Here is a 27,702-nt window from a genome sequence, read left to right as displayed (position 1 = left end):
GGCAGATTATCTTTCTTAAACTTCCCTAAGTTCCTGTGAATTATATTCTTCTACATTATTGCACTGTGTAGGATTTCACCATACTAGCATTTTTAAAAGTCATATAAATAGTCTTACACAGTGTTATGGCATTTTACTTAAATCATGGTATGGTATTTAGTCCGCAGGGAAAGTTTGTGGTCCATAGATTAGTGCATGGTTTAGTGTTACCTACTGCCTTCGTCTACCTAGATACAGTTTTCATTTATTTAGTGAAAAGCTGAATTAAATTTTTGTGACTGTGAATTAGCCTGTGATGTTTATATAGTGTTTTAAGCCCCGTTAGTGGAGGAAAAAAATAGATTAAGAGGCTTTCTGGAGGTCATGTAGTCCAACCTTCTTCTCAAAGCAGGTTTGTGTTGTTATTTATGTTGTTATTGACATAGAAGATGGTAAAAATTAAGAAGAAGGAGCAATAACAAATTAGTATGCTGCAGGATGTACAAAATCTAGACCTAGCCAGTATGACTGAAGATAAGAATGAACTGTGAAACAGGATCAGTTGATGGCTTAGCAAAGCATGGCAAAGACAACTGCATCAGATGAAAAAATCTAATTAATTAAATGTTTACATTCAGTTGGTATTATAACTAATTCCCAATGAAGCATTAAGATGATTTAACAGTTCTCATTCTCCAGGGATATGATCTTTAATCAGATGTGGGGATAGTAAAAGGTAGGCAGGGTAATTTATTCCAATAAGAGAACAGTTCCTAGTTTGAAATTTAATTGGGTGATGTATGAAAAATCTAAATTCTCTAGAGCGCATTTTGGTCTTGAAATTTAGATGACTAAGTATTTTACAGGACTTTGGTCAACAATGGATATTTTTATTTTATTTTATTACATATATTTGAGTACACTCATGGGATGTGGAAGATCAGTGAAGGAGGTTATGAAATTTAAAGGATATTGTTTGTTTGTTTGTTTAATAATTAACTGTTTGTTTTTATTTCTGAACTCTTAGTAGCATTTCAATCAGTTAAAGAGAGATTTGCTTTTCTTTTAATATGATCCTGTATTCCCACATTTGTCTAATGATATTATCCAGTCAAGCCACTGTAACAATCAGTGCTGAAGTAGGCAGATCTGTGCAGCACCTGATTATTTAAGGGAAGGCAGGAAGATGACTCTTACTGAACACCTTGGTCACAAACCCCTGAGTTTCCCCAGACCATCACCCCATATAGACGAGGACTAGGGTAGGGCATTCGGGTGGGATTACATGTCATGATCCCCAATCTCATGACCTGGATATATAACCCAGGAGGGGTATGGAGATGTTGCCTAAACCTTCAGGAATGGAAGTGATGGAGTTAGGGACCACTGAGGCTAGTCAGACATATATGTGTCCATGGGTGCTGATGTCATTATGAGGCAGCTCTCCATCATCCCTGAAACACTGTGGGGATTGGAGAGGTTTTCAATGACTTTGGGGTGGGGAAGTCACATTTATCTTTAGGAAGATAAATAAGTCTTACATTTCTTATGTGCTTAAATATTTAAATACACATTTTATTTTACCTGTCATTGTAGCTCAAGAGAAAATAGGACAGGACAGAAATGAATTTTTGCATACTGATATTACTACAGCAGACTCTGTGTAGATTTGTAGTGAAGGTCGCATATATAGGTAATAGTTAAAAAATCACAAATTCCTTTATTACTATATTTTATTCTGAAAGGGTTTTTTTAGCTTATTGAAAAGTAATACCTTATAAATGTTCCTTTTTGTCAAAAATTAAGACATTTATAGAAATATATAATTACCTGAATTATGGTATATAAGGCACCCTCATAGATGTAATGTCAACTCTTTTAAACAAAAGACTTCCAGAAGCTTGGATTTCTATTTTTAAAATCTGTTCACCTGAAGAAGTTGGGAAAACCCAGATGTTCCCACTTGTTTATCTATAATACAATTGATTGAAATGCTACAATATTTTAACAGGATCATAAAATAGTTTTGATTGGAAGGAATGTTTAAAGTTCATCTACTCCAAGCCTGTGCAATAAGCAGGGACATCATCAACTAGATCAACTGCCCTTGAATGTTTCCATAGATGGAGGCATCTACCACTTCTCTGGGCAACCTTTCCCAGTGTTTTACCACCCTCATCTCTCAATACTTCCTTATATCATGTCTGAATCTACCCTCTTTTAGTTATAAACTATTACCCTTTGTCTGGTATCAAGAGACCCTGCTAAAAAGTCTGTCTCCAAACTTCTAGGTCTTCACACCCTACTCATATTTGAAAAAGAAAAATATATTTTCTTATGTTTATATGCGTGAATATGCATAGGTATATATTCTTACATTTAACACCTCCCTGTTGAATAACAGAAAAATATTTTGATTTTTCTGAGCCAACTGTTTTCTTGTTTTGTTTGTAAGTCTTTTAATTGTTTTGTCCCTAAGAGTAGGCAGAAGGACATCACTTAAAATCATCATGTTGCAAAGGGAACCCCAGAGTCCCCCGCTGACACAGAGTGAAAACAGAATAAACTCTTCATAGTTCCATCACAACCCCCTGAATGCACTCAGCAGTCTTCCCACAGCTGGAAAATCACAGCTAGTGAAAAGGAAATAAAAAATATTATCAGAAGTCAATGCACTCATTACATTATCTAAAATGCAGTAAAAATGCTGTGGTTATTAGAAATGCATTCTAGCTGCTCTTCAAAATTAACTCCTAATCCTTAGATGAAGAGCTGTCCCCAGCCCTTGCTTGCTGTAGGCATTTGCTGAGCTGTGTGCTTCAAGCAACGTCCCATTTTACTCCCCCTGTTAGGTCCAGCTCTAACTTCTTAATGGGGCCACAAGCATTTTCAGACGAGCTGTGTATGTAGCTCTACTGGATTATTTTCCTCAGGGAGGAAAAAAAAAACAGGAAAACAGCAAAACTAGCTAAAACAGAAAAAGAATAAAAGAGTACAGAACTGAGGACAGGAGAAATCTGTGTATATGTGACAGTTTCATTTGTACAGAGTAGATATGGGAGGTAATTAAAAGAAGTGAGCCTCAATTGTTTAAAAATTTACATTTAGAAATTTCAGTAGATATTCAGAAATAAAAACCAGTCTGAGATGAAAAACCAGTCTTGAGATGAAAATATAAAACTTTCAGAGTTCTGCAAGGTAAGACAGGAAGGAATCACTGAGGAAGAAATTTGCATATTTATTATTTACAACAATTATAATTCCATCTCTACATTCATTCTTTAAAATGGTGGTGGTAGGGACAGTGAGGTTTTGTGCAGAACACAGTCCCTGGATATGAAGGCAATGGAAAATACTAGCAAGCAATTCCTTTCTGTTGTACATAAATATGAAAGCAGGCAGGTGTCATTGTTCCTGGCTGGATATCAGTTCAGGAATTGAAAGAAATCTACTTTTATTCTTTCATCATGATGCTAAATCTATTATGATGCTTTGAGTTGTTCCTGAAAAGAATCTGCTTTCAGAAAACAACTGAAGATTGCTTCACTTTGGTGATGAGGTTTTGCAGATTTTTCTTTTCTTTTCTTTTCTTTTCTTTTTTTTTTTTTTTTTTTTTTTTTTTTTTTTTGTAAATAGTATTACTTTTCTGGTTGTGAATTTTCAACATCTACAAAAAACAAAGAAAAAAATTATACTAATGGAAAAGTTTTATTTCCACAATGACCAGTATTTTTCAACTAAATGAAAATTGATTAGTAGAGATAGAAAATCCACTCATCTTCTTACACCTATGATGATGGAAAGTAACTGAATGCTGTGGAAAGGAATCAGGATAAGTTTGGCTGCAGTGAAATGGGCACCTAGATTATGTCACAATTTCTTGAAATGATCTTTAAAATTTTTGTTTTAATGGATGTTTTCTTTTCTAGACAAGTCTTTTAGTAGAACTTTTTGGCATAAAGATTCCAGTTAACTCATGTAAATACATTAATTTATGTTCAGAAAGCCCTCTAGAGAGAAGCTGCATTATTTCTGCTGTGTACTTGGCTTATAAAAAAGATGCAGAAGGTACCCTCCAGTTTATTGGACCTCATGCCAAGAAAGATTTAGAAATAATCACAAAGAATAGCTGCAGAAAACATCATTTCTTGTGTTTTAGCTGCTGTATAAATTTCCTTTTATCCTGATGGTGAATGGTAGACATATGAAAAAAACCCTACTTTATTTATTAACCAAAAAAACACCAAAAAGCCTCAAAATGGCACAAATGTGAACTGAAAAGAGAAATGAATTTTATCTACCTCTCAAGGGAGGAAGAAAATTGGTCTGGAAATTCATTGCAGTGAAATGAGTGAGTTATTTTGCTGACTGTCAGTGGTAGGTAACAATGTAATGCAATAAGTGAAGGCCAGGTTTGAATAGATAGAAAATTAATCTTCAGCCACTGTCTCCTGTGGGATTTTTCTGTGCCAGTATTGATTGCATTTCAGTTCCTGACTTGAGAGAGAAATTGGTTGGAGTTGGGTTTAAATTATATTCACATGCTGGATCACTTTCCATCAAAATAGGTGTTTTGCTACTTTTCTGAGAACAAAGTTTAACTGGGTATAAAACTGTTCCAATTCACACCACAATCTGTCAGGCTTTTCATTGAAATGCAAGATTAATAAATAATAATAATGAGGTTTTCCTTTTTAATAATTGATTTTTTCTTTTTTTTTTTTCTTTTTTTTTTTTTTAGATTTAAGCAACTTGAAATTCAAAAATTTGCAAATTAAAACCAAATAGATTTATTTTCTGTAGTAGGATCTACAATATAAATTTGGATGTGTAAGGCTTGGTGGAGCATTTATTGGTCTTTCTTGTCAGGAGGGAGTGGCCCACGTGAGTTCAGCATTAATTTGCCAATAATGGTTCTGTTACTTACCTGTTATGCACAGAACCAGTTCAGACACCTTTAGATTTACAGAACAAATTGTTCCTGTGTGAGGGTAACTTCAAAAATTTTAAAGGATTTTGTTATTTTTTGTCTTTTGTTTTTGGGCAGATTGATGTGTTGTTTCAGTATCAGAGCTGTACATCACAAAATATTCCCACCAAGGTCAACAAGTGCAGTGTGAAAGCATCTACATTACTTTATGTAGTTTTGAATCCATTGCCTGCATTAATGAAGTTGAGAAGAGTATTTAGATTAACATTTTTTGGTTGAGTATCATGGAATATCAGTAGGAACTCAGTCCTACTGTCAGTGACTGACAGACTCAGTCACAATCTTTTTCAGGAGGCTCTGTGTGTCTGTGTTATTAGAAATGTGAGAAGTAGATTTTATTTTTTTTATATTTATTTTAAGGCATTCAGGTCTTAATTAATTAAATTGTTTCAATTTCAACAAAGCTTAATCAGATTTTGGCAGTAGACATGAAGCTTCTTTCATAGCATATGAGTGAATGGAAGGACTGAAAGGTTGTATTTATTAATTGGAATGAAATTGCAATACCAAGTAGAAGAAACCTGATCATTTTATGTTGCGATGCTTCAGGAATTTCAAGCAAAAATCAAAATATATTGTCATATGAAAACTTCTGTGCAAGACCTTTTAAGATGGACTGTATGGAACAATGTGTGATTCTTGGGATTGTTTTTTGTAGGGCCAGAAGCTAAACTTTGATGAGCTTTGACTAGTCAGTCTGTTCCAGCTCAGGATATTCTTTGATTCTATGTTCATGCCATTTCTCTTTTACCATACCCATTCCCTCCCAAATATTTCTTGTGGAAATTTAGTTGAAAGAAATCTTTTGGCATTCACTCATTCTGGTATTTTAGTGTGGTTATGTGGCCTCATGATCCCCACTTCTTTTCTGAAGTGTACTGTGAAAGCCTTGAGGGTTTGTAGTCACTGCTACTAAGTTTTAGAAATAAAGAGTGTTAGAATGCTTTTTTAAATCAAATTACTTTCCAACAGAAGGGAAATTTTGCCACATGAATGATTGATTATTGGGATTGCATTTGCATAATTAGACAAAGTCATTACTCTGAGCAATTTGAAGCTAAAAGATAACTTGTGGAAAGAACTCCAGAATTTGTGTAATGTTTTGCATGCCAGTTTTGGGGCAGAAAAAAAAACAAAACCAAACATGTGGGATAATACAGAAGCAAAAAAAACAAAAACAAACTCCAACCAAACAACACAACAAAAACCTATGAAAAATTGAACCAAATTACATTGTCTGAAGCTGTCATAATGCTGTGTCATTTCAAATCATATGATGCATAAACTGTTACTGATCTTGGCTTTAGACTGCACCCTTCGAAGTAAGTTGTAATGGTTGTGAGCCTTGTCTGGCTGCTGGTTGTCCACAAAGCTGTCTATCTATCACATTCTTCTGTACCACCAGCCCCCTCCAGCACTGGAGGGGTGAGAAAACAAGACCATAAAAGACTCATGGAATGACATAAAGCCAGTTGAATAAAGAAAAGCAAAGTCCAAACACTGAAGCAATGGAAATAAAAAATATTTATTCTTTACTTCCCACCAGCAGGCAATATACAAACACTTTGTGGGAAGTAGGATCTTAGGACACACAGCAGCTGCTCCACAAATACCACCTTAATAATGAATGTCACCTTTCTCCTCATTTCTCTGAGCTTGTAATACTGAGCATAACATCATTAGAAAGGAGTATCTCTTTGATCATCTTGGGTCAGCTGCGCTGGCTATGTCCCCTCCCAAATTCTTGCCCATTCCCAGAACGAGGTTAAATACTAAGCAACAAATTGACCTTCTCAGCATAAGATATAGTAGCTGTGCTGCATAAAAATAGTCAAAATGAGTATCCAGCTTCTTTTCTTCTGGAAGTTTAGGAGACTTGTGAGATTCATCTCACCTAATTCTAGGCAGCTGTATTGCTGACTTCTACATCTAGGTGATTTGCACTAGAGCTACTTCTACAATCGATCAAGAGTAGGAAGCACTTCTAAAGCATGATTCATGTCATGGGAAAATAGGTATCTAATTAGGATAAGATGAATTGCACTCTAAACATTCCCATTTCTCTTCATTCATTATAAAGGCAGCCTGCAGTGATGAGCACAACATTGCTGGATTGTCGAAATTGGTGGCTGTCACTAGTTAGATGAGTTCTGCCCTTTGCATTTCCAAAGGAAACCAGTTTTTTAAAATCCAGCCAGGCTTTTGCTGCTTACTTCAGCCAGCATTTGAATCTATACTTAGAATGGCATTGTTCTGTAAAGTTGAGATGAAGCAGATGAGAAAATATAGACACTTTCATTACATGGCTTTGTGGATAAGCTAAAATTTATCTGTCTGTACTTTGATAGAGGATAATAAGCAGAATGGCCTCAGCACACACATGCCCAACTGACCATCAGGTGCTTCACTGTCAGCACTATTTATCAAGCATAGCACATTTTCAAAAAATGACTCCATAGTATTAAAAATATCTTTATAATTGCCTCCAATAGCTGGCCTGACTAATCATTCAGTATCATAGTTGCTATATTATTGCTTTAAGTCGCAGTTGACCCATGGCATGGGGCCTCCTGTTCCAGCTGCAGCTGAGACAGGTGAAGACACTCCCACCTCCTCTTTGGCCTTCCCTACCTCCTTGGTTCCACACTTCATGCAGTTTTTGTAGCTGGGTTAGAAAAATTCTCTGCTTTTCAAAATGTTTAAGAACTAGTACAAACTGACTGAGTGAATTGGAAGGAATCAAGAAATGTGTATCAGGGTGCAGACAGGTGAGAAAAGATTGGAACTCAAGGCAGACAGGTGATGGTGAGCACCTGAGTGTTTAGGGACCTTTCCCCTCAGACAGGCGTAGCCAGTACATGGGATTTCACTGACACGTGCTTGAAATAAATCAGTGAAAAAAACCTGATTTACTTGGAAATTCTAAGAAGGCTTAATTTCCTTGCTTTGTCTGGATGTACACCACTGTTTTTGAAAAATCTGTTTATGCAATGTATATGGGTGGCATCATTTTTAATTTGTGATTTGTGATATAATCTGCAGAAGGAAAAAAAACCCAAAACTAATATTTAAGATTTGGTGCAAATCATTACATGTAATAAGAGGTAATTAATCTGACTTATGGGTGTAAAAATTCCATGCAGTTATGAAATTTAAGTGTGCAAGGTGTTCGGCTCATACTTTTCTTTTGCAGGTCTTCATTTCACTGAAAGTATTGCGTAAATCAAAACTGAAAGCAAACTATAATAAATATTCCTTGACTTGGAGAAACTAATTGTGTTTATATACAAATGCAAAATGTTAGCAATGAAAGAAAAGCTATGATTTTTTTTTTTACGTAAAAGAGAAAATGTGAGTGGCATTGTTTTTAGCATATTTTAAATATTTTTCTTTTTACATATATTTCTTTAAAAAGCCTGAAAAGAATGAAACTGAATCTGGCAGCCAGAGAATCAGACCAGTATTTGAAGATGATCCTGTTTTCCGACGGCAAACATCTTACCAACATGCAGCAGTCCACATACCAACAGATATTTATGAAGGCTGTAAGTGGCATGTGAAAAAGTGAATTTATATTTTAATTCTAAGCTCATTATTTGTGTCCTATTCTTAAAACAATGTTTGTCTCAATTTTTAGTACAGGTTAGCTGTTATTGTCACATTTACTTCTTTCAGTGCTACCTCATAGATGTGTTGTATTAGGGATATGGTTAATTTTATGAATTGGTAGGTGCTGCAGTTAAACAGATCCATTAGGATTGGATCTGAGATTCACAAATGTAACTGGAGGTGAAAAAACCCTCTTGCATATTCTCATTTTCTGATCCATTCTTTCTCCGTGCTGTTCACGTTTAATACAAACAATTCTTGACAGCTCTTCTTTACACTCTGTTTAGCCTCAGGCAGAGATGAGTTCTGAAAGCATTTTAAAGTATCTCATAAGCTGGTACAGTTTAGGGAAATAACATGCACTGCGAGCTCATAGTACCAATATTTCATCCCGTGCATTTCTAGAATTGCAGTAACAGACTGGCAGAGAATTTACATAAAGTCTTTCTAAACTATGCAAAAAATAATATATATATATCTATATGTGTATACAGATGAGGATTCTTTAACTGTATTTCAAAACTAAGTATTTATCTTTCAAGATGGAAATAAGTCCCTGTGCTCATCATCAAGCAAAAATCTTTGTACAACAAAAAGACATTTCAGCATTCAAAGTAGCTGAGTTTTTTTTAAAAGTGGGAAGAAAAATTAAATAGAATTTGTATTTTTAAGTTTTGATTTTTTTAATTTAAGGTCCTCATTTCAAGTATACAGTCTTTTTCCTCTTTTAAAGTCTCATCAGGAGGAAAGAGACCCTAGTATGACCTGAGCTTTTTAAAATTCATGGCCACAGTTTGTGCAGCTTCCATAAATGGCACCAGGATGAAAATGGAAATGTCAGTATGATGGGGGAGAGAATCATAGTAGCTTGTATTCTTATATGGTGAGCTTGACTGACAGACCTAAAGGATTATTCTGGGATTCTAGCTTTAATAAGTGCTAAAGTGCACCTTAATTGCAGGATTACAGAGAAGTGACAGGGCATTTCCTTTTTTTTTTTTATTTTTTGGAAGAGAATTGATACTTCACTGTTAAAATGTTGAAAAAACTCATCTTCAGTTATTAGGATATTTGTAAATGCCATGTGAACTTTGGTATAAGATTGGCATCATAACAGCACATAACATGTTTTCTTCTTGTGTTGAATTTAACATTTTAAATGGAATTCTTGAGGCCACATATCCCTTAAAAATGTATACTATGTAACATTACTGTACAGCCCATAAACCTGAAAAGGAAGACAGATTACAATTTCCACAGGAAAGGTGCAACTTTAGTATCTAATAAAATTATAATAACGGAAAGAAATGTACATTTCTGGATAAAGGTAATTGTATGTGCAACATATATGTTTCATGATTCTTTGGGTCTGGTTTTTATATTAATTACCAGAGAAGTGGAAGCCTGGAAAATTACCAGGAGGTCTGTGATTCTGTGTCAGAAAAATCATGTTGTTGGGTGTCTGGGCATCTTTTTGTTACAGATGGGATTTTCAGAGATAACAGCTTGAGAATACCTAAAAGTGACAGATTTCATATCAATAAACACAAAATGTTCACCAGGTTCAGTTTAATAGTTACAAAGTTCATGTGTCATCTGAAACACAAGTGAGCAATTGCGAGGTAGTCGTTCACCAACAGATTTCCAAAAGTAGAATTTAGTGTTGTTCTTTCCACATTATGATCTACAAGCAATTTCCATAAATCTAGAAAGACAAATAATGCATCTTGAACAACACTGTTATCATTTTGCTGCCTGTTTATGGGAGCTAACCTGTCATTTCTTGGGAGGTTTCAGTGTCCACTATAACAGGGAGCAGCTGTACATTTGAAAATAGTATCTGCAATTCCCTGTATAAATCCCAATCTGCTTGGAAGCATTTGCAACACAGTCCTTCTGAGAAGCAGTGGAAGAGACACAGTCTACAGGTTATACAGCTTGGAAGCCAATTTTTTTTTGACTGAATTATGCCTTGGCAAGAAGATTTCATTTTTTATCCTTTATTGTATGTGCTTTGCAGGTGGCCAAGAGAAACAAAGAATTGCTCTCTGAATCTCAGAGCGGTTTTCAATGACTAGATATTTGACTTGCCTATTCCTCCTTGAGATTGGTTTTCACTTCTCTTGCCTCTTACAGCAGCACGTTGTTGTCTCTAGGGGACAGGGACAATTACTGTTAGAGCCACATATGATCTGGATTTTCACTTGGGCCTGTCAATCACACTTTTTCATGTAATTAATTATTTTGTGTATGAAACTAGGAATTTGACTCTTAACAGTAGAATCATAGAATTGTTAGGGTTGGAAGAGACCTTTAAGATGATCAACCTGCTATCTATTAACATGTAGTCTATTTATGTTTCATTACTATTGTAGTTCTTACTTATGATTATTAAGTATTTTTTAAATTGAATCAAATAATGAATTTCTGTCCACTTATATTTCTGAAATTGAGAAACTGTTTTGTCTAATAATTCTGTAATGGTGCACAACCTACTTAAAATCTAGTGTGGTCTATAAAATAATATCATTTTCTTCCTACATATATAGTGATTTGCTTTGTTTGAAATACAGAGATGAGTTTCTTGTGAAGTATTTCCTTGTATTTCACCATAAAAATATGAGATACATCATAGCAAAATATCCATTTAGTACATCCAGGTTATTACTTTCTGAATTATTTGATTGTAGAAAGAAGTATTATAAAAGTTTTTTGTTTGTTTGTTTGTTTGTTTGTTTGTTTGTTGTTTTTTCTTTTTTCTTTTCCTTGATCTTGTGCCAAAATCAGTGTAAAGACAGGAGAAAGCCTAAGGAGTTAATTTACTTGCCTCTTTCTGAGGATTGAAGAAAGGAGGCAATCCCAATAAAATAGAACCAGATCAGACTTTTAATTCAGTATTTTTCAAAAGGCCCATTTAGGTTTTGAAATAAAATCAATCTGCAGCTGAAAACAGAACAGACCCTCAGGTCCTCTTTCTATCACATGCACTGGGAATTAGTCATGCATCTCCTGTTAGTAATAGCTGAAGTCTTGTTTCTAAATCCTCATTAAAACTGTTCCCTGCTTATCCCTAAGCAGAATATAGGAACTGTAGGCCAGAAGTAAGAGGAAATCCCTGGCACAAGGAAAGCAAGGTTAATCTTCCCAGTGGATACACCAGTGGATCCACTCTCCCCCTCTGCTGCAGTGATTTCTCGAGGTCTGTGTCTGCACTGGTGTTATGGTTTGAGGTGAGGTGTTAGGCAAAGCGCACAAACCAGGTTTGCTTTTTTCTGTGCGGTTATTCCTACTTTACTCCCTTTAAATCAGAAATACTGCTTCCACATGTCACTCACTATTTGATTAACTTGGAAGAGCTGATTAAAGTGTCAGGTTGAAAGTAATGTGGCATGAACATGACAACATGACTTTGAATATATTTGGAGAGCAACCAGCAAGAAAAAAGGGCTTCCCTTCTTCCCTTCAGTAAATATTCAGTTACAAATAATTGATGGTTCATATACCTTAGTAATAATAAAATATAAATACTGTTGCTTCATAGTCCCCTTTCATGGCAGTCAGAATTTTTCTGTTGTCTCAAGTCTTGTATTTATTTTATATTATTTGCTATCAAGTTTGGCAGTGGACATAAATTTTGCATTTCTAGTGGTGCATCATATATGTAAATAATTAGTTATGGATAAAGTATTTTCACATTCTAGTTCTCCAGTATATCACTCAAGGGCAATAAAAACCTTTAGAAATAATTTTAAAAATTTGAGTTAGACGCTAAATGATTTTTATCTTGACCGGGATATTATTTCCTTGGTGAACTTTTAAAATGTTGTACAGCTTTTGCTTATCTTGTGTATTTCAGGCTAAGAGCTTGAAAAGAAAAAAAATACCATTTGGGAACAGCAGTCTAGTAGAAGGAGTACCAGCACATGGCAGGAATGTTGGAAGTAGATGATCTTTAAGGTCACTTCTAACTCAGTCCATTCTATGATTCTGTGAATAAAAACCTTGGAAATACTGGGAAATGAAACCATGAGTGTGACAATATTACCCCTCCAAAAGAAAACCCCAATTTAAATAAACTAGGAAAAAGTGTGTTATCATTTATTCATTGAAGGTCTTACGTGTGGATAACAAATAAGTTTTATTAAGGAATCCAGATATGGAGAAAGTGTTGTATAAATATTTTAACATGCTACATCCACATTCCCTAAATATCTAAAGACAATAAAATATTTGTGGGCTTATTTTTCCTATTTAATTTAAATAGTAGTCACAGACAGCCAAGACACTTTTATTATTTAAATTAATTAGTTCAGCATATTTTAAGATTAGTGCTCTTGATATATTTTTTGTGATAGCTGACAAACTGAAGGTATTCTGGTTTATTGTGAGGGCTAAATGAATAGTGCAGGAGTGCTACATGAGAGATTGAAAAATGATTCTTTCAAGTTTCTGATTTTGTGTGTGTTCACACCTTTAAATTTGGAAATAGATATTATGTAGGTCTCATGCAGATAGCATGTGAGACTACTTTTTTTTTTTTTTCTTTTTTCTTTTTTTCTTTTTTCTTTTTTGTATTCTCCATTATTTTAATCAGGGAGTTATTTGTGAAAACATGTAATTAGTGAAGTAGACCTTTAAATGAATTTCAGTGTCAGCCTGTTTTAAATACCAAGGACTATGGCTTGGGGTAACTATAAAGCAAATGTTAGTTGCAGCTAAGTCCCTAAGTACTGCCTGGTTGGTTCAGTATTAAACCTGGAAGGAAAATACCAATGCAGAAGCTTAAGTAAAGAACTCTAGGGTCAGTATTGCTTTTTATGCTCTGACAATTACGGTTGGGTTTATTCCCCCCCAAGTAGATTGCTAAAGATCCCTGAATTAAATTCTTATTTGAATAATCATCAAAAAGAAATAGCTTTTCTAACTTGATGAAAAAGCTTGTTTCTGTCACAATCCAGAAGGCCAAACAACTTGAGTATGCTCCATTGCAAGGAGGTATTTCTATTTTGGTACTGGGATTAGTACCATTAGTTTAATTGGATGGATGGTCTAGCATAATCACTTGTCATCAAGCTGACCATGACTTCTGTCTAAAGTTATCTAAATTTAAGATAATAAGGTAGAATAAGGAAAGATTCTTTTTGTAGCCAAAGGTATTTTTCCTCTTTGAAAGACTAAATTGGTTAGGTACATGCTATTTTGAAAATACAGATGTTGTAAGGAATTCTCAATGTAGATTTAAAGCAATCTGCCTAAAAATAATGCATCAAAAATGATATAATAGCATACTCTCAAGCTGAATATTTGAGAATCCATTTTGTCCTGGAAAGTTTATCCAAGATTAACTATTTGTTAATGTGACATAAAGTTTTTAATGGGAAAAGAAATAGTAGCAAATCTGAAATAAAACACACTTCTGTTATAATTCCAGGTACTCTTCTAGACTTGCATTGTCTTAAGTTGTTTAATAAAAAATTTCAGATGTGTCTGTAAAATAAAAACAGATTTCTTTTTCAATAGTAAATACCTTAGGCTTTCAGAGAGACACAGTTTTCTAAACACAAGTTTCCCCTGAAAGTGGGTATTCTGAAATATTCTACCCCTGAACTGAAAAATCATAATTTTAAATGAATCAAGGGTTAGCTATTTATAATCAATATGATTGATTTTATTTATTTGTATGTATTAGTGTCAGAGCTGACTGAAAGAGAGCATGATGAGAGTCTTGATACTTAACACTCAGAAACTTTCCTGGAATGGTAATTTTTTTTTTAATTGTTTTCAAAAAATAAGTTTATATTTAGAAATATTGCAGGAAGGTATATAACAGAATTAATTGTGCCCAAAATAATTGGGCTAGTGTTTGAACTGTACTATGCATTGTTATTTGTCTTGAGTTGGAAACGATACTAATTTTTTCTATCTGTTATTTTGTGTTGAAGCGTATTCTCATCTATCAGTTTAAGAACTTTTACAGCTTAGAGCTGTATTTTAAAGATTTTACATCTATTCTAATAATTTAACCTGGGGAAATTAAATACTGTATTCAAGAAAACAGTCACAACTCACTAGCAATTCATGATGGGAATTTTCTCTTTATCATGGTGAAGCTTTTTGTCCTGTGCAGTAATTTCTTACAGGGATGAAAAGAAGTTACATGGTTTACTTCATGATCCTTTGGGAAAAAAAAAAAATTCTTCATATTGTTGCGGTGATCTTCTCTTACCAGGTGCTACTTTTACTTCCAAATAGTTTTTTTTTTTTCTATAGATCTAATTTTGGCAGAAATAATATTTTCATTTCCACTGCCAACTTTCTTTTATGAGTAAGCACATTAACACAGCATATCTGCACCCATGCAGACATCCTAGTTTTCTCTGTTTCAGTGTTCAGCATGCTTCCAGAGAATCCCAAACTTCATGGTTACCATCTGTACTTCATTAAAGAAATGCACTGAATAGTTGTCTTCTAATCTTCTAGGTTCCTATTTGTCAGATACAGAAATTTACCTTCTAATTCATATATTTAAAAAAAAAAATCTATTTTCCAACATACTTCACCTTTATTGCATAAATATTTAAACATATATTTCATTACAAAAGAACTCCTATATTGCTAAAATACAACTATGACAGGGTGTTGTACTGACACACAATTCCTTATGAAAAGCACATTCCACAAAAACAAATCACATTTTAATATGTTAGCACTTATTTCAATTTAAATGGAATAAAGTATAAAAAAAATATTTCTCCTATTTAAGTTGAGGAAATTACTAATTTATTTCCTTTTTGCTGTTGATGTTGTTCATGCTATTTTTAAAAAAGAGGCAAACCTAAAAAATATTGAGTTTTCAATAGAACAATACAGGCCTTGGGCATGGGCCTAACCCATGGCTGTGGGCTTTTTTCACATTGACCCCCCTCAGCACCATCAACTGCCAAAATTTCTATATCATGTCTTTCCTCTTCTTATAACCAGAAATTCATCTGCATGGACCACTGACATGACACAGTCTTCTTAAATACTCAGAGGATATGATCTCCTACATGTTCAGAATTTTTAATATCACAGTGAGGTGTGAAAAGCCATACCAGAAGCCAAAGTTGTGTTATATACTTAAGTTGGTCTTTGTCATGTGGCTTCAACAAATTAGAATACCATTCAATGAAGAGATTTTCTTTCCCATTGATTTTGAAAACTCTGGAGTTTAAACAGAAAGATGCCAAAACAACTTTGTGTTCCTATTTACTTTCTTTTCCCAAAATGTATAACATTAATTTGTACAGTTTGTAAAAAAGCAAAAGTGTGAAAAACACTTTTCTAAAAATGGAGTGGTGATTAGCATTAGCATTCAGAGAAGCTGCCTCCTGCTGCCGATTTCTTGACCAGCGATATGGTGTGCATCCAGAATTATCTTGGACTTCATAGCAGGTCCTGAGATTCCAGTGTCTGTTAGGCTGCTTGACTGAGTTATTCAAGCTGTACATACTGCCAAAATCTATTTTGGAGAACAGATGATTGCTGCTACTCCTCAGATCCCTTTGCATTTCTTTTGCTGTGTATTCTCTCTTATGCAGAGCTTGAAATAGCAATTAGTGTTGAACCCTCTTGTACCAAGAGGGAAAAGTTGGCTCTGCAGTAAGATTGGCAATATTCTTATGGTAAAAATAGCTAATGGTGGCCTTTGTATTTTTGCAATACAGACTGCTAAGCAGAACACCAAATATCATGTTCATTATTCAACTTATTAAAAATATAAGACAATTTAAACAACCACCAATAAATGTTTAGCTGTATTTCAGTTTGTTAAACAAGTAGATATGATGATTTGACTCCTAGAAAAAAAAAAATGCTAAATTGCTTGAAGTTATTTATATCTAACAAGAAAATACCAATTTGTGTGAAAACTATTAAAGATGTTCTTTCTTAAGGACCTTAAATCATACTTTAAATGTGAGTGCAAGAGCTTTGGAATATTCCTTGATTGCCCTAAGAGCCTGTCAATTCTTTTTTTCTCCTCTTCTCAAACAAGTTTGCCTCTTTTTGTTCTCAGTTGTTCTTTTCAGTTCAGTGTGTTGAGATCTAAACGAGGAAAGAGAGGAGAAGGGAAGGGAAACCCTGGCCTTCCCCTTTTTCCTTCCTTCTCTGGTCTGGCACAAACTGCCAGCTCTGCCCTGAGCTGTGCAGGTGGCACCCTCTGTCACCCTGTGCAAAGCTGTAGAAAAGCAAATTAACTATGCAGGCAACTTCTCCCTCCACCCCTGTGGCATCTGGTGGTGTTGTGTGGGCTGAAAGGGGATGAGCCGAGCAAAGACTTGTGCAAGTGCTTAAAGATGAGGACAAGGAATTTAAAGCCAGTAATATAATATAAACTGCAGAAAATAACTAACATATATTGGCAAGAACAAGTACCTGATGCATACAGAGATATCTTCTATGACTCAAAAATAATGTATTTGAATAACAAGAGTTTGTTTGTTCTTTACTTGACCCACACAAATGATGAGGAATATCTGTCAATGAATGTCAATTTTTTCTCTTGGGCAGTGTGAAATATTTTGTATGGAACCATCCCTCTACTCATTAAATTTTTATAACTGTCCTGTTGTTTTGTCTTGGTTTTAATATCTAAGAGGTTTAATATGCTTATTATCAACAGAGTTATGAAAGATTTCCCCCTGGAAATAAATGTAGTTTTCAGCTTTGCAATGTTGCAAAAGAAATTTGGTTTCTGTAAAACTAATTTTTTAATAATTGGTCCTCATATTTCAGAATGTCTTGTATTTCCAGCCTTTAATACCACAGTTGTGAATTTTGCTGAGTTTTTGGCAACCTAGCTCTAATTTATGATTTTTTTAAACCTCTACTGGTTAAAAATTATATCCCTGTGTTATTGCACTTTACAGACTTACATGATGAATCCTTATAAATCTATACTCTAAAAATACTTCATTGATTTGATTCTTTCAGAAGCAAATGAAATATAGTTGTTAAGTTTTAGATGGACAGGACATAAAAGTTAAGGTTCAAAGTATTTTATTCTGGAAAAATAATAACAATGATAGATTGTATATTAAAAAGAAAGGTAATAGTCTTCAGTGTGTCCTTTCCCCCTGGAGTGCCCTCTTGCTTCAGCTGTCTTTTCAAATGTCTATAGTAGCTGGTTATTTTACATAATATAGGAATTTGAAAATAAAAACCAACAATTTAAAAATAGTATTAATTTCTGCTTTTTCTTTGTACAAATAGTAATAATTTTTATTGTATAAGGATAATTTTCAGTGGAAAAAATGTACTGAGACAAAACCCTGAACATTACCCGGTGGATACGTTTACATGGATTTGCACTGAATTCTGGATTAGTTGAATGAAATTGAATAAGCTATGCATGTGTTAAAGTACTTTGTACTTGAAGGACCTATTTCTTAGCAGGACTTCCAAGTTCATACAGGACATTTCATTGAGACCTGCCCTTGCCATTGGAACCTGTCAGGCCTCCTTCAAGTAAATGTTCAAATTTTCAACAAAAACATTTACCTTAAGCATCTGTTATAAAATCAGATCAGGACTTTTCCGTTAATCAACATGATAAGATTGGTTACTTCTAAAAAGGTCACACATCTCATTGCAAGTCAACTTTCAGCTTAAAAGTTGTTTATTTAAATTATTTTGGTTTCTGCAGTTAGACATACCACTCTTCAAAACAGTTATCTGTAAAACTGTTCAGTCTGTAGAAGTATTTCATGGTAAACTATTTACATTTTTAACCTTTTGGTCTGTTCCTGTGAAAGGCTCTATGTCCTTGGTATCCATTTATTTTCAGTAGCATTTGAAGTCACTCAGATCCATTTAGGTCAGCACCTTACTTTATGTTGTTGAAAACCAATGAATAATTGTTGACTAGTAAGAGAGTAGGAAAGAGGGGAAAAAACAAATCTAGACCCTGGCCTTCTCAGTTGGCAGCTGAAAATCAAAAGCACACTGGGGTAGCTAAGCATGATGGGTATGGCAAGTGACAGACTGTTCAGAGCTGAAGGAAAGACAATAATGAAATCTTAAATTAGAAAATCTTCCACAAGCTGACAATGCTGCTCAAAACAAATTAAAAAAAAAAAAAAAAAAGAAAAAAAAAAAACAAAAACAACAACAACAAAAAAAAAAACACTACACATAGGGCTTGGCAAAGACAAAGAAGAAGAAATAGAGATTGAGAATGCCAAAAGACATCTTTAGAGCCTTTCAATTCAAGCACCCATAGTTTACCATGTGAACTCATTTGCAGAGATGCTTGAGGTTTTCCTGGTTAGCTCTGGAGGTCCAAAGAGGTGGCCATTCCTGTTCTGTTTTGTATGTGTTCAGCAGGATGGAAGGGGGTTTTGGTAGCAACACTGCTTTTTACAGAAGTTTGCAGAAAAGGTGTCCCTGCCCAACCATGGGGGTTGGAAGTAAAGTCTGTAATGTCCCTTCCAACCCAAACCATTCTGTGGCTGTATGATCCTGTGATGCTGCTATATTGCTATGGTTCTTTATGGAAGAACAGTGCTTACATGCCTTGTTAGAAATGACCAAATGGGATTATGTGAACCTCGTACACAGTTAAAAAGCCTTTGTGAGACAGTAGAAACTAAATTATCTAAGAAGGATGTAACATAGGGACTACTGAACTGGCAGTGTGGTTCCAAGAGATGTTTTATTTAGTATTTCCTAGTAACTTTTCTTCTGGAGATGAGAAGAGGCTTAGTTGTTTGGAATGTTATTTTGCTTTACTTGAAAGAAAAATCTCAGGAATCAGCATCTGACTGGAGTTTCAGCACAGTCAGCCTTGACATACCAAATATATACTTTGTACATTGCTTCAGGGTCATTTAGTTGAATCCAAATAGAAATGCTCAACTCCTTGGACAGCATCATAAATATCAAATACTGTTGGTTTCATTCCTAATTTGCAAAGGCTCACTAAATCTTTCAGATAGTTGCATATCTTGCAAGACATCTAATATATCTTTACTGATTTTTCAGCTTTCTAGTCAAGTGACATGTTGCTTTGCCTTCTTACACAGTATCTAGCTTGATTTGTGTTTGCATATTGACAGGATTTTGTTCAGCAGTAATTGCAGGTCAAGGTAATTATTGTTCTTAACATGTTTTCAACCTGGATATAAAACTAAATCCGATTTTTTAAGGAAACCTAAAGATGTAGATACAATGAGGTTACTAATTACCTCAAATTCCCTTTAGCTTTTTAGAATCAGTATACTGATTTTATTTGGACTAGTATTTCACCTGAAGCATCTAAATTTAAAAAAAAGGATGCTAATATTGTTATACTATTTATGTATATTCACCACTTTTCCTATGAATATACAGGAATATGAATATTATGAGAACTTTAAGATAGTCACATTAGTAGGTAAAATTATAGGAAAAAGAAAACAAAACATCCTAAATTAGTGTTAAAATTGTGCATTGTGTTAAGTTCTGGATGCCTTGTGATAGTAAAATACTAGGGAAATCAAGTGATTTTCTATTCTCAACTTATATGTGAGACAGAATTTTGTCCTGGATATTTCATTGGTTCTAGCTTGAATGTAACAGCATGGACAGTGAATAAATGAGATTTCATACCTGCTCTATACCTAGAAAAAATCAGCCCAGATATAGTGTCCCTGCTTAATTGCTTCTTTACTGACCTTAAATTTCATTTCCTGCAGTTGTCACCAGCATGAGAAATGTATATTACTTAACCAGAAAAATCTTTCTGCTTTGCAAATCTTACTGCAACGTGAAAACCATATTTTGGCATATAGTCTGGATAGTTGCAACATGTACTGTTAGGTCAACAAATGTTGACTTGATTTTAATCATAGGGTTTGTATCTGAAATGGTAAAATATTTTTTACTCACAGGCAGAGAAAATGGTATGATGTTTGAGAATGAAATAGAGTTTGCCCAGATACTTGCATAAATGTGTTTGCCAGTGAACAAAGATGTGGTATATATCACTTTGCTTTTACAATTTTGTCAAGTGTAATGAATTGAAGTTCTTGCTGGGATCTGTCATGCTTTTGTTCTTTAGATAATAACTTCCAAAAAAATACTATAATTCTTAACTTAAAGACAAGGCATTTGATGAAATTGTATGTAAGAGTGCTTATTTGTGGCATATTTATAATTTCATCCTCTCTAAGGTTTTTTTGTCCTCTTATCCACTCTCCGTATGTACTTTTGCTGATTTTAGCTTGTTCTCTGTGTTCTGAAAAATTGTTTTGAGAGAAGGAAAAAATGGAAAAATGAATGGTTGATTACAAGAGTGGGAAAGTTTTTCACAGTTTAATGAGTTGTTCATCTTTTTTTTTTTTTTTTTAAGCTTAACTGTTTCTAGTATCCTTGAGAAATGTAAGTCTCAATTATCACTGCCCTCAACAAGCTCCATGATGTTGAAGAGTCATTGCCCATCTTTGTTTTGTCTTTAAAGTAATAGTGGTTGTCCCTTATCTTGTGAAAGCCTGCCATGAAATCAAGCTGTTATCTAACATTATGTAACATCTTTTCTTAGATTAAATATTTGTACTACAGGAATTACTTACTTGGTTAAGAATTTTGGTAATGCAGAAGGCATCCAGATTGTCTCCAGCAAACTGGATATGGAATTACCTGGGCATTACCATGCTGACAGGTTGCAAGACTGACTGTAGTAAAAATCTTGGTCACCAACAAAAAAAACCTATGCACTGTTTTTTGGTTGTTGGTTTGGGGCTTCTTGTTTCTTTCTTTCTTTCTTTCTTTTTGTTTTACTTTATTGGGGTTTTTTTTTAGGGCAAGCTTAACAAATAATGTCTAGTCTTTTAGACAGCTTGATGTACATGGCTGTCTGAGATCGTGCTGGTCTAATAGAAAGTCACACAATAATAGCCTCTTGCCACTAGCTTAAGTGAAAGGTGAAATGGAAACGTTTATTTTCCAGATGAGACATTGACTTAGTAACAGCTTTCTATTACTGCAAATTACTGATATAGAAGTTAGCATTTCCCCCTGTTTGCAGCAGCCTGGTGTGTTCAGAATGAGTTACACGCTCCAGCAGCTAAAAGCTGTTTGACTTCAATAAGAGGCTTTTTATCTAAAATATGGACCACACTTACAGGAAATATAAAATCACAGTTATTATTGTAGAAGAGTGTGCTTCTTTCTTTCCCATCCCCCCCCCCCCCCCCGCCCCTTTTTTCTTTTCTATGATATGCGGGAACCATGCTCACTCTGGAAATGATAAGAAAACAGATCTGTTTCTTTATGATTTTCCACTATCTCATATCTTTTTATTATTGTTTACTTTATCAAGAGTTTTGTTGCATGTTTAGCAAAACTTTCTTTCTTCATTTTAGTTATGATAAAATAATTGTTTATGCTTCTTACAATGTTTATTTTAAGGTGTTTTCAACTAGTCTTTCCCTGTAGAGTGAGATTGTCGTGTTGAAGCTGAGAAAGGGGGAGAACAATATTAAAATGGGACTCTTTCTCAGAGACTGGTAACTTCCTGGACTTTCTTGGATTGTTTGAAACAACAGTACTGAAGTGTGGTAAAATACATAAAGCATAAATATACATAAATATATAATAAATTGATTCAAAATTCTAAGGAATATATGAAAAGTAGCCCAGTATATATTGAGTGCATATAATAATATTATATAATTAATATAGTATGTTATATATTGGTTGCATGCAATCAAGCAAGTAACTTCTTTAGTTCTATCTCTGACAACTTTCTTGCACATTTTGGAAGCAGAGAGAAAATAAATCAAATACAATAAAGGCATGTTCTATATCATATAAACCTTAACTTCTGTGTGCTAGTTATCAGCCTTTGTCAGATCCAGCTCAAATTTAAAGCAGAATTTTTATACAAAATAAGAAAATAAAGGGGAGGAAAGGAGAATTGGGCAGATGAGTTCTGGGTAGTTTGTTTGCTTAATTCCTAAACAAATGTAGTTTCTTGATGTAGAAGATAACATGTTTTCATTAACTTTTTGATTTCTCTAGACTTGAAAACTGGGAAACACCTTTTTTTACATCTACTCAAAGTGATACACAAAGTCCTCCATGTAGATCCCTTTAGGGTAACTTAAAGCTCTGAAAGGCTGAAGATTCACCTACTCCTTATAGCAAGGACAGAGAGACTTTCTATGGTGAAAAATGCTGTATGGGGGATTCTCCAAATACATATTTATATATCTTCTAAAGAGAAGAAAACCTTTTGGAGCATTTACCTTCTATGCTGGATTTTGTTTTTTTATGTCACAGATAGTTTAGAAATATTTAACTTTTAGAATTTTCTATTCTAATAATTTCCTGATACCATTCCTGCAATACATTTCCATAATGCATTTTTCTGAAACACCATGAACTTCTGTAGAACTACATAAATTAATGATAATCAGAGAATTAAAATTCCATACAGTACACAAGTCAAACTTCCTGGTGTTCTTTTTAAATAGCTAGTTTACATAAATTTATTCAGGTTTATAGAAAGCGCAGTTGTGTGCATTTTTATATGTTAGTTATATTTTTGTGTGGCATTTAAAAGAATAAGACAAATATAAGACCTTGTTTTTTTATATATATGAGTGAGTTCTTTATTTGGAAACAAAGCATGCCTTTTCTGTTTTAAAAGCAATGTTTGTGGCCAACAGTATTAGAAATTTTATGTACCCACAAAAATGGGTGGAGAAATTACAGCCTTCAAAATAAAAAGTGTACAGTTAATCTCCCAGACCCATAGCAATGCATCAGAAACCATTCCTGAAGTGCAAGAGTATGGATTTGTCTCCTCTTTGTAAATTGTAATGGGATTTGAAGTACCAGAAGTCTGTTTTCATCATGTGGCAGGTGTTGAAGGACTTCTCTCCTGGTGTGGGTTGTTCTATTTTTTTTTTTTTTTTTGAGACCTGGTCTAACAGAACCTCTTTTGATCTCAGATTTCCCCAAGAAGAACAGAGGAAGAGCCAGAATCTGGTTTTAGCTAATATACACAATCCATTAAAAGATGATTAATTCCTGCATTAGCTACTTCTATGCTGTCATTTCTCAGTACCTCCAAATGGAGTCCTAGTAAATATCTAGGAAGATTTTTTTTTTATTTAGCTGCCAGAAAATATTTTTAAATTACATAATATAAATAGACAATAATAGGAAGATTTCTAACAGAAAACAAAACAAACAAAAAAAATCAAGTACTAGTTGCTTTTTTCACTGTATAAGGGTTCTTGAGAAATATCAAGAACCTTTTCCTTTGATTAATGAAAAAATGTACTAAAATCCTATTTTAAAAGAAAAAAAGAAAAAAAAAAACTCCTTGATTTGCAAGAACATGTTTGTAATGTTAATGATAAATGCATTAGTTGAGTTGTCTCAGAAGCCCTGATTAACTAATTTAACTATCCATATCCCTTTCATGTCACGCATAAAAGAGTACTTCTGTAATGGTCTCTTTCTAGTCATTCTTTTGAAATATTATAGAGAACTCATTAAATATTGAAACAAAACTTGAACAATCTTTCTAAGGCAGCATAGAGTTAGAACTTCCCTCGAGCAATATTCATATTTTAGAAAAAGTTGCACCCTGATCCAGAGCAGCTTTAAATCTGCTATGATGCAGTAGTGCTTTAAGATTTACCACTTTACCTGTACCTTACCCTCATAAGGTAATACTCTATGCATGCTTTTATATAACAATTGAAAAATATTGTAGGTCATGAAGGTTTCTGCTGATATTTAAATAAATCCCTCAAAGGAAAACTTCCTGTATATTCGGGGTAGATAGAAACACCACATCTAAAAATCTCTGTCTTTCTATATTTGAGAAAAAATTCAGTTTTCCAGTTCCAGAGGCTGTTTCTTCCCTCATGATTACACTGTGTCCATTAATTCACTTGCAGTCTATTATTGATTACTGGACATTAGCATCATGTGTTTGAAAAAAACAATTTCTAGTAAGTGCTCCTTAGGATTAGGGAGGTTTAGTTTCTAAGGAGAAAGAAAAAGGCTGCCTTTAAATTATGCCATTTCAGCATATTAAAAAAAAATCTTAATTTTGATCAAAAAAGTTGTATCACAGATCCATTGCCAGGAACTGAATGTGAATATAGATGTAATTGAGAGGATGATTGGTCTCAATGATTTCATATTCAGGCCTCTGGAAATGATGCTTGGGGTGACTATATCAAGAGTCCAACAACAGACAAAATACAAAACCTGTTCATGATACAAACAGGGGTAAACATAAGGATAATTCTCTGCCACAATAGGGAAGATTTCTAAAAAAACTTGTGAATTATAATGTCTTAATATTGTTGCAACAAACCTTTTCAAATGCAAATGAAAAATTAAAATCAAATCAAAATTCAGACACCATTTTACAATGTTGTTAATCCCAGGGAAAAAACAAACAAACAAACAAAAAAAAAAACAAACAAAAAAACAGCAACTCTAACAGATTCCTTTTTCCTGCCTCAAATCCCTTAATGAGGGTGGGGTTAGTTGTAGAAACCTTATTTTTGCATCTTCTGAAGTTTAGAATACTGGAATGGGTTTCAGGATGTTTTTTGAGTGTTTTCCTATTTGTTCATGGCAGATGCTTTGGTTAAGATGATCTGTTTGACTGCTGAGTTTCCACTTCATCAGACTGGATCAGTGAAATGATCCTGTGCAAGATGAGCTGCAGTAAGCTGCAGTTGCCCAATGCTGTGTCTCAGCTTATGGGGTCAGGCTCTGCCTGCTTCCATACACTTGTATTTCTGACTGTATGATTGCCCACTGCTGATGGGATGTATGTTGAACTCGTTTTTCCACTCTGTTTGCTTGTTTGTTTGGGTTTTTTTGTATAATCCCTGTAGATGTACTCACCAGCTCTACTTGTGGTACAAGCATCATCTTTCAACATCAGTAATTGTGCAATGACACTACTGCTGAAGTACCTCTGGCCCTTTCTGCTTCTCAGTTTTTGAACTGTCAGAAGGTGCACCTTCTAAGAGAATATTCAGCTAAATATAATCTTGTTTCTACTACTCATGTCTTTGATGTTATTCTCTCCACAGATCTTTCAGACCATGACTCCTCATTGATAGGGCTTTTTAGATTATGTGTCATTAGTATAAAATACTGAAATGGTGCTTAAAATGCATGATTTACAAGCTTCAATTGTAATGTCTTCTTAACCCCATATTCACTTTGCCAGTGTAGTATCCTGGTTAGTCATTATCCAGCTACATTTATTGAATCCACCTTCACACTTCACTTTAACTGATTGTTGTTCTATGGACATAACTTTGAATGTTTTGCTGACAACCTGATAGATTATTTGAATTGCCTTCTTCCTCCCCATCCGCCAAACATCAAATAAATACATATTTAGAATTAATATATTTTCCCTTCATCTTTCTTTTTCCCCTCCTTCACTGTTCATTCTAACAACATTCATTATAGGTCTCTTGATATATGTCACTACTTCCTCCTGTTTCTTCCTAAGTGTAAGCCCTGTATTTGAATAGCACTATGGTACTATTGTTAGAAATCTTTCCTGTAAATTCACAATCCCTTTCTTTCAGAATTTAATTATGAAGATTAATCATTCTCTTGGTTGTTATGCAGTACACTTTTACTTTTCTCAGTGTTGTGTTTTCTGTTTCTGCACCATCATTTACAGTGGTTGAGAATGTGTTTCTGAAAATGAAAAACAAAAAAAAAAGTAGTTGTTGTAGGAAATAGAGCTACTAGTAGAAAAGAAAACTTCAGTTGTAATGCATTTTCCAGCTCTTATTTTTATCTTGACTTAATAGCCTTTGGCACAATGATCACACCCTAATATTTTCTTCCTTATGCCAAGCAACTGCACTGTTTGAGCTCTCTTTAGGGAGTCCTGAGAGGGCTTGCAAATAAGGATAACACCTTTGAAACGTATTTGAAAGAAGGCAAGCTCTGGTCAGAATATCAAATCCATCTATTGAATTGGATTGTTTGAATGCATACTCTACCCTATAAAACTAAAGTAATTCATCTACTGAATGGAGCTGTCTGAACACATGCTCTCCCCTCTAGAAATAAGGTAATCTACCTTTTGCAGGGAGCACTAAACACCACTGCATTTGCCCTAGGGAGAAATATATATAGGATATTTAGCTAGGTATATATTGAGAGTTACTTTCTGATAGCTTGTCTCTGCCAGAGTGCTAACTAAGCATTGTGTTAAAGCATCAATTTATACACAGAGAAGCAATTTAGTAGTGCCATTTCTCAGGCAGTGTATTATTTAATATCATATAAAACTGCATGTATACTTAACATATCAATGGCTTTGTTCTTTCTCCTTTCTATGCTTTAGTACCCGGGAGGACACATCATAATTTCAAACTCTGGGTTGATTTTTTTTTTTTTAATTATCTTGATTGATTTTTGTTTATTTTTGGTTTGGGTTTTTGGTTGGTTGGTTGGTTGGTTTTGGTGTTTGCTTAAAAACAGCCAGAAAACCAGCAGTTTTTCAGATGGCATTGATAAGACAACACACATAATAGGAAGTTTCACAGAATAAAGCAATACATCATCCTGAGCTTTAAATGGCTTTCTGGAAGATGTTAATGAAAAGACTGATGGCCATTAAAGGACAACTGTAGCTCTCTTTAGGAGGTAGAATATATTCTCAGCAAACAGAGGTGAATCATCTTTCATTAGGTGGATTATTGAAAACACCTAGTTCTTGCTCTGGGATGTAATTTTGATCAGGCACAGTATTGCTGTACCAAACACTACACTGCATAAAGTGCAGTGTTTGGTACTACAAATTTTCTTTAACAAGAGCATATTTACTATTTTATATGTTCTACTCGAGAAGGTGCATTTTCCTACAACGTAAAAATGAGAAAAACTGCTTGAATTTTCCTGAAGGCAATAGATTTCATTGCCTGCTAAAAATAATTGTTACTGGGATGGTTGATAATAACGCTTGACTACATTGTGGTGTCCTCCTCTTCAGGTACTGTTTTAACAGTTTTACATGTCAAACACTTTATGCTGATAATTTTTTCCTACTATTTCTACATCACAGCCAATCTACTATTTTCATTACTACTAGG

At 34.2% G+C, this 27,702-nt stretch overlaps 1 protein-coding gene across 1 annotated transcript in view; it reads left to right on the top strand.

Annotated features, from left to right (window-relative positions):
- The window catches only part of CACNA2D1 (calcium voltage-gated channel auxiliary subunit alpha2delta 1), a 366,445-nt gene that overhangs the window by 205,603 nt on the left and 133,140 nt on the right, over positions 1 to 27,702 (top strand). Inside the window, exon 6 of the mRNA XM_053977961.1 lies at positions 8,385 to 8,514. Coding sequence (XP_053833936.1) covers positions 8,385 to 8,514 — 130 coding nt within the window. The remainder of the gene's footprint in view (positions 1 to 8,384; positions 8,515 to 27,702) is intronic.

The sequence above is a fragment of the Vidua macroura genome, chromosome 5 (genome assembly GCF_024509145.1).
Source record: "Vidua macroura isolate BioBank_ID:100142 chromosome 5, ASM2450914v1, whole genome shotgun sequence".
Lineage (NCBI taxonomy): Eukaryota > Metazoa > Chordata > Aves > Passeriformes > Viduidae > Vidua > Vidua macroura.
Note: the sequence above shows the minus strand (reverse complement) of the source record. Positions and strands in the feature narration are given on the sequence as shown.